Source organism: Crotalus tigris, unplaced genomic scaffold (assembly GCF_016545835.1).
Source record: "Crotalus tigris isolate CLP2741 ecotype Arizona unplaced genomic scaffold, ASM1654583v1 scf7180000017674.1595824, whole genome shotgun sequence".
Lineage (NCBI taxonomy): Eukaryota > Metazoa > Chordata > Lepidosauria > Squamata > Viperidae > Crotalus > Crotalus tigris.
Genome location: NW_024096559.1, coordinates 174449 through 182921, shown reverse-complemented (window position 1 = coordinate 182921; position 8473 = coordinate 174449). Strand labels below are relative to the sequence as shown.

General features: G+C 45.0%; 1 protein-coding gene across 1 annotated transcript; it reads left to right on the top strand.

Annotated features, from left to right (window-relative positions):
* Positions 1-208: 208 nt before the first annotated feature.
* On the top strand, positions 209-5195 carry LOC120305446 (transmembrane and death domain protein 1-like). The gene is made up of 2 exons (XM_039337309.1): positions 209-1942; positions 4242-5195. The coding sequence occupies exon 2, from the start codon at positions 4252-4254 to the stop codon at positions 5125-5127; it is 876 nt and encodes a 291-aa protein (XP_039193243.1). The 5' UTR covers positions 209-1942; positions 4242-4251; the 3' UTR covers positions 5128-5195.
* The last annotated feature ends 3278 nt before the right edge of the window (positions 5196-8473 follow it).

Below are 8473 nucleotides of genomic sequence, written 5' to 3'. Positions count from 1 at the left end.
CTGGACTTGTGTTGCCAGCACAAATCTCTTTGTTTAAAAAAAAATGGACTATGACAGTTTCTCCTATAACTTACTCTTTTATTAGGTAACAGTAAAAAGCAGTGGCTTTTAGCCAACCCTTAAATACTGTGTTTAAAAATAGTAGTAGGCAATTGACAGATTTCTAATTTTAAGAGATAGATCCATTGCATAAAAACAGCATTTAAACATGTCCATAGGAAATCCTAGCTACTTGCCAAAAGACAAGCTACAAAGGAGACCAAATCAACTATATTTTTTATTGGAAAGATCAGTGCATCCTTACAAACAGCAAGTCCATAATTTAGCCCTGATGACTGTCAAAAATAAAACACAGAACAGAAAAAAAAGTCTTATGAGATATTCAACATTTTATACTTTATTTTTAAACAATCCCATTTCTGTGCTTTTCATAACAACCTGACATACAGCAATTCAGCCAATATAACTAACTCTCATTTTTCTGCATTTGTCTCTTAGTCTGGTTGAACAATGCTAATTTTAAAAGCAGAGGGCTAGTAATTTTAACCTACCCTTTGAGCTAGCATACTGAAAGCATGGAATTGCCACTTGTCACCTATTAAGGCTTGCTCTGAAGACCATCACATTCCAGTTCTGTATTAAAAGGGGGATATCTCTTTAGAAAGAGCACTAATTCAGGGCCAGAAGCAAAGTTTTTAGATGTCCTTGAGTGAAGGTGAAGGCTATTGATCAATCTCTTTCAAGTTTTAATTCTTGGGGTTATGCTGCCATCTGCTGATCCAGAGCTACAAGATGCAAAAAAAAAAAAAAAAAGCTGGCTTTCCTCACTTGCACTACACTACATTATGAAAAGCCTTAGCAACCGCCTTTTTTCCTGCCACGTCCTCATGAGGCTGCCTTCCTCTTGTCCCCAAGCCTTAGCCATTTAGGTGTGGAGGTAATGATTTTCCTTTTAAGCAGAGAAGCCAGGACTGTGGGTATAACCCAAGACACTTGACTATCTCTGCAGTTGGTAAGTCAGATGATCCACAGAGGATGAGTCCCTATTGGCTAATTTAGACTGCAGCCTGGAACCTATAGGCTAATTTGGTCTCCATCTTGTTTTGCAGGGCCATTCTGCTTTGGGCCCTGGAAAAAATAGTGTTCCTTCAAACTCAGTTCCTTCAGTGCGTACCACACTTCTGAACAAGGGCAGTTGTGGGGATATCTGGTCAAAGGGGGTGGGTGGCTGCGGCTGTTTCTGGAACAAGCCTCCATCTGTGGCATCTGTCTGCTGTTGCTGATTCCTTTGGGAGAGTCCATAGCTGGAAGCAATGGCCAATAGGAAGGGAGGATGGTTGTGACAGAAAATGGGAAGGAATTCTCAGGGAAAATGGTTAGTCAGCCTGGTTCCTGGTTCTCAGCAGCTACCTGAGCTGGTTAATATTATTTTAGCTTTTTAAAAATAAGTTTTTAAACATATTATTTTGAAGTCTTTTTTTTAGTTCAGCGATATTTCAAAGTATCCTGGAAAACAGCTAATGGTGGTTGGTGGGTGTGTAAAATTCTCTTTACCACACAATTCCTCCCTGTACTTGATACCTCGCTGTTTCCCCGTTTTTCTGCCCCCTCCCCAAGCAGGTAGGAGAAGGGGACAGCCTTTACTACCCCATAGCAATAAGGACTGCTCAATGGAGCAGGGACCATCTTCTGTTTCAACCAGTGGCCCCTGCCATCTCATGGATCCCCTATGTTGGAGGACAGCTGATCAGTGAATCTGGAGAGCTGCTTCATACACGTTACAGGATCCCATGAACCAGACCTTCTCCAGAGAGGGGGAAATGGAAGCAGAACCTTTTGCTGGCTCTTTCTATGACATCATACACTGAAGGTTTTAAGATTCCAACAGAAAAAAGCTCTACATTAGTTCAAGAAATGCCTCTTGTTCTGGAAGTCAGTTCAGGTAATTGGCAATATTTGTTCCTACATTTAGGGCAGCTTTTCCCAACTAGAAGTCCTCCAAATGTTTTGGAACTGAACTCCCTTCATGCAGACTGGGTTAGATCAGGGGTGTCAAACTGCTGGCCCGCAGGCTGGATGCGTCATGGTGAAACTGTGCCCACCCCATTGCCAGCAATGGAAAAAAAGTGGCGATACATCACGACACGTGACTTGACGTTGCGAGTTTGACATCCCTGGGTTAGATTATTATTTTAGTTTCTGGCATTTTTGTTGCTTTGGAGCCTCAACATGATCATTTCCCCTGATCTAAACAGATTGTTAAAATCTGTACATTATTAAATTGGTGGACATCTCAGGCAGTTATTATAGGACATGTTAGAAAATTGGAGAGACACAGTTGTTGTAGTTCACATCCTCTATAGTTAACTGCACTATGATTTCTTCAATTAAATTCATTACAGGTAGTCCTCAACTTACAATAGTTCATTTAGTGACCATCCAAAGTTGCAATGGCACTGAAAAAAGGGACTTATGAGCATTCTTCATACTTACGACCATTGCAGCAACCCTATGGTCACAGGATCAAAATTCAGATGCTTGGCAACTGGTTCATATTTATGATGGTTGCTGTGTCCTGGGGCCATGTGATCTGCTTTTGCAATCTTCTGACAAGCGAATGTGGAATCCAGATTCACTTAATGTTACTAACTTAACAAATGCAATGCTTAACAACTGTGGCAAGAAAGGTCGTAAACTGGGGCAAACATACTTAACAAATATTTCAATTAGCAACATAAGTTTGGGGATCAGTTGAGGTCGTAACTCAAGGACTACCTGTATCTGGATTAGCACAAAACATCAACTAACTGCAGACTAGGTTTGTATGACACACAGCCTCTCAAATTAGGCTCAGCACATTTTAGCCTATTGAGAGGTGAGAATACAGCCAGGGCATCTGAGGAATGTTACAAGCAAAGGAGGATATTGCAGACCAAACAAGGGTTCTTGTTTAGTCATGTGTTTTCTCACAGTTTAGGACATTTCTTTCCTTTGGCCATGAACAGAGTGCCATTCTTGTCACCAAACTACCCTAAGTTATTCCACACTTGTTGTAGGACGACACTGGATAGTGTGCAGTTTCCAGATAGGTTTGGGCATATTTCTATTTTTTCCACTTTGTGTTAATACATACATTGGACCTAGCGAGGATAGGAAATAGATGTTTTGCATCTCTTCCCTGAGCTAACATATTCAATCCGGCTTTCATATGCAGATAGTATAGGTCAATGGTGGCGAACCTATGGCACGGGTGCCAGAGGCGGGCACTCAGAGCCCTCTCTGTGGGCACACGTGCCATCGCCCCAGTCCTAGGCCTTCAGCTGGGTTTTATAAAACCTTTTTGCTTTAGGCCTCTGCCGCTGTGTGCAAAAAAAAAAAAAAGTTCAATCAAGCAGTCAATTTCAACTTGTTGCAGGAAAAAAAAATCTTGCAAAGTTGGAATTGATTGAACTTTTTTGTCCCACCCAGTCTGCTGTTACCACCACAGCCATGCCCAGCCAATGGGCCACACCCACCCGGCACCCGATGATGCATAAGTGGGTTTTGGGTTGCAATTTGGGCACTCGGTCTCTAAAAGGTTTACCATCACTGGTATAGGTGCAACTTCCCAACAAGTTTAACCAAGATCAGCTAGATGCTGCCCCCTGCCAGTAACCTGGATTCCTATGTCAGAGGTCTGCAACCTTGACAACTTTAAGACTTGTGGACTTCAGCTCCCAGAATTCCTCAGCCAGCATAAGAATTCTAGGAGCTGAACTGCACAAGTCTTAAAGTTGTCAAGGTTGCAGACCCCTGTCCTATATAAATATGCTGGGGGGGGGGGAAATCTCATTAAATGTAATTGGATTTCTGAAAGATTATGCCCAAAACAGAAAAGCAAATTGATGTTACCCGCTTCTCGTTACATTAAATACACATGTAGCCAATAAGGAATAATTCTGTGATTGAAAAAGAAAGGTCAGATAAATGGCTACATATGTGAGAGAACTTCATAAATGCTCTCCTCATTCTGCATGACATGTATTGCATTATATGACAGATAGCTGGATATCTGTCAAATATCAACTCAAGCCACCTTTTAACATGAAATGGCAGTCTGCGCAGACTCAGAGGTACTCTTCTCTCTTGCTGCTTGAGCCTCTGGTGCTTTGAGAGTTAATGCCAGAGTTCAGGCCGGGAGAAAGACCAGGCAGCTGGCAAACGTAAGGCTTTTCTTCCATTCTCAATCTTCCGCTTTCCAGAGCCTTCTGAATGTGGCCTCTGCTCGGTCTAGCTCTTTCCTTGCTAGCCCTGCCCGCCTTATGCGATGACACGGTGGCCGACGACATCGGGGCCCACATGATGGCTCGCATCTCGGAGCTCTTGTCCCCGGAGGAATGCCAGGCCTTCCACCTCAAACTCCTGGGCCCCGAGGAGAACGTGAAAGACGAACTGGAGCGCCTCTCCGAGAAGAACAACCCCATCGGCCGACGACGAAGACGCCGGGACATCATCACCACCGCCCAGTGTCAAGAGACCCTGCAGCGCTGGCTGGAGACGGAGGGCGACACCCTGTACTGGGATCGCTTGTCCCGGGCGCTCCAGCTAATCGGCCGCGCCGACGTCTCGCTCGAACTGGGCAAGAACCTCAACCAGGACAAGAACTTGGAGATCAAGAAGAACGTGGAGGAGTACCACGAGACTGTGAAGCACCTGACCTCCTCGCTGCTCTTGGACGAGAGCCCGGAAGGGAGCGCGCAAGGCCGGCAGCGGCGCGAGGGCCGGGGCTCCGCGGCGCCTCTCGAGCAGGGCGACTGGGACGGCCTGGAGCTGATCGTCGAGCGGAAAATGCGGCCGCCTTACAACAGGAGCCTCTTTGAATGGGCCACGCCTCTGGCGACGGGGGTCCTCAGCGGCTTTCTGACGTCCTTCGTCCTGGTGGCGCTGGCGCTCTACTCTTTCGTCTGGATCCTGAACGAAGGCAGCCCCAGCTCCGCGCGGTCTACCAACGCCCCTCCTCCGCCGGCGATGATCTTACGCCCGCCTCCCACCAGCCGCGGAGGCATCTACTACTCGTTTCAGCACCTTGAAAGCTATGGCGGGGAGACGGGGGACGATGCAGAGGAGGCCGAGGAAACCTTCCGTTAAACCGCAGCCAGGCAAAGCCGGCGTCTCTTCTGAAGAGTGGAGACAATAAAGGCGGCTCGTTTATTTTGCGTAATTTGAGTTCTCTTCACGACGGCATTCGATTCCCAGGTTGAGCCCCGCCATCGGCCCTCCTTGGGCACCGGGTGTGGGCCGTTCCTTCCTCCGCTAGAGGGATTTCTCACTTCTCCTTTCAGGGAGGCTTCCTCACCACTGCAGCATAGAGAGCGGAGGAGTGAAAGTCTCCTTGGCTTTGATCCTATCTTGCTTGTGTCAGTCGCTTACCAGTCTCCGGTTTTTGCCTCAAATGCAAAAGTGGGCAGGACATCGGTAGACCTAGAACAGGGGTAGGCAACCTCGGCTCTTTTATGACTCGTGGACTTCAACTCCCAGAATTCCTGAGTCAGCATGGCTGACTCAAGAATTCTGGGAGTTGAAATCCACGAGTCATAAAGGAGCCGAGGTTGCCTACCCCTGTCCTAGAAGCTTTAGACTGGGGGATTTTAGCAGATGCAACTGTAATCCTTTTTAGGGGTGCATCAGCTAACATCCCCCTGCTGGCCACTCCATTAAAACTGCTCTCTCTCTCTCTTCTATATTAGTGACTCTCAACCTTAGCAATGTTAAAATCTGAGGACTTCTACTCCCAGAATTCCCCAGCCAGCTGAGGATTTGAAATTGGAAGTTCTGGGAATTGAAGTTCAGGCATTTTAAAGTTGCTAAGGATGAAAAGCAGCATTCTATGCATAGTAGTTACTGCAATAGTAGATACTCTGCCCCCACCCCATCACCATGTTGCTATGAAAAGCAAACACTACAAATATACAGTGAAGAGATTTCCCAGTACATTGCAGTCCTGCTGGTGTCTCAAGTACATTAACCAAATATTCATGTAAGATCTGTGTGAAAAAAGAAATTGTATCAAACAGATTCCCCCCCCCCCAAGAAGATACTCCATAGTAGAAGCAAAAGCCCTGACATAACTGGATTCCGTTGGTTCTCATGCTGCCATATTGGTCAAGGAGGGTTCCATTTGTCCCTCTGACAGCTTGTTCTGCTACAATAATTGTCTTTCTTATGCAATCCTCTTCGAAGTGCCAAAACTCTTGGCTGAACTTCAGGGAGGCTCCTAAGCATATATCATTTTGGCAGGCTTGCTCAACCCCAACCTAATCTTTAATTTCCTCTCTTGAATACCTTCTGCTACCTTGTGGCTTTTAATAGGCAGTTAAGAAGATTTCTTTGCAGCTCCCTCATTTTTGAGCCAGTAGATTTGAAATTTTAAAAACAGGTTGTGGGCATGCTCACTAAATGGTCAGTGGCAGTTACATACTGGAAGATACAGTGGAGAGAGAACACCTCCCCCCCACACACAATTTTAATCCTCTGGCTTTTTTGTGGACCTTCGGGATCACTTTCCAATCAAACACTTGTAGGCTGCTAACTTCTAGTTTTATTTTCTAAGCATGCTTGCTTTTTTAGGTCTAAGTGGAGTGAGTGCCACTGTTGGAAACTCATCAAAGAGTGCCACTTCGCTTTGTAGGCATGCTTCCTTCTTGTTCAATGTTAAGATAATTTTTAAAATATTTAAACAAATGTGACATGGACAACAAAGGCAAAGAAAACAAACCCAAGGGGGAACAAAGCAAGAAAGAAAGGGGCATCAGTTGTTCTTGCCAAAGGCCTGGGTGAAGAGCCAGGTCTTTAGGGTCCTTTGAAATACCAATAGGGTGGGAGCAGTTTGAATTTTGCAAAAAAACTCATTCCAGAGGGCAGACACTGCTCCAGAGAAGGCATGCTTCTGGGGCGTCTACAGATGGCAATTTTTAATCAATTGAATTATCCTTCACCGGTATATTCAGGGCCAGATGAAGCTTCAGAGATGTCTTCAAGGGCAGCCCATGTAGAGTGTGTTCCAGTAGTCAGATCAGGTCACTAGGGCTTGAGTGACTATCTGAAGGGCACCTGTTCTAGGAAGGGGGCAATTAGTATACCAGATGAAGCTGGGCAAAAGCCTGTCTGACCACAGTTGCTACCTGCTCATCAAGCAACAGGTAAGTCCAGGGAAGATTCCCAAATTACACATCATCTTTGAATGGGGAAGTGCAACCTCATCCAAAGTCCAAGCTGGAATATCTTCAGATCTGGGCAGTCTAAACACCCACAGCCACTCATTCTTGGTAGAATTGGGATGGGCTTCTCCCCATCCAAACCTGCACAACCTCCCGGCACTGGGCCAGAATCTCAACAGCCTCACTTGGTAGCCCAGAGTCAAAATATATAATTGGGTTTCCTCAGGATGCTGATTATACCAAATCCCAAACTGGTGGAGGACCACTCTCCCGGGTCTAGGACAACTTGCCGCAGCCAACCTGCCGTAGCCAACTCTGTTGCCCCATTCTGCTCTCTCCCTGCCAATGAACAATGAATGGAACTGGCCCTGGAGAAAGGAAGGAGACCATCATAAAATGGTGTCCTCCATCTCCAACTCATAGAACCAGTTCCGGAGGACACATTGGTCAATGGTATCAAAAGCTGCCGAGAGGTCAAGAAGTACAAGGATGGGTGGACCACCACCATCCACAAGCACAAACAGAACTTTTCTCAGCACTAAATCCTAGCCCAAACCTTGGCTGAAATAGATCTAGAATAATCTGCTTCCTCCAGGATTCCCATCAGCTGCAGACTGACCCCCTTGTCACCAACCTTTACCCCCAAAGTACTAGTTAATAGCACATCTAAAATGGTTGGGTTCTTAGTGTTCTCTGAACTTGGTTCTTTTGCTGCAGACATTTTGTTATCAGAGTAGATAATGTCATCAGTGCTTGGGAGAATGAACTTTTACTGGGTCAACTGTTCAACTCTGGAGTTAAATTCTTCTAACTATTGAAAGAACCAAAATCTCAGACTGAAAAGCCTCTCCATTTTTTAATAGCCACTTTGAATATCCACTCACATCAAGGGTAGTTCAGAAATCTGTAGATTGAAATATAAATAATCAGTAAATTAAATCACAGGGCACCCATGCCTATGGAGGCACCTTGATGAATTATAGTACCGGTAGATTACACAAGGAAGAAAAGCTGAATATTTTTTTCTTGTTTCACCACTTTTCTTTGGATATGATTGTTGTTTTTTTTTCAAAGCAAACAGGGACTCTGCTGTACACCTCGGTTTGTAAAAATAAATAAGATTGTTGATTCTTCTCTCTTTCAGCACATAATTCAGTTTCCAAAGTACGCAGCTTAAAGCCACCACTGACTCATTAAATTGAGTGGTTTCAATTTATTCCAGAGGTTTTACTTTTTTTTTCCAGATTGCTGAACTTATTAGTTGTTTTTTTTAAAAA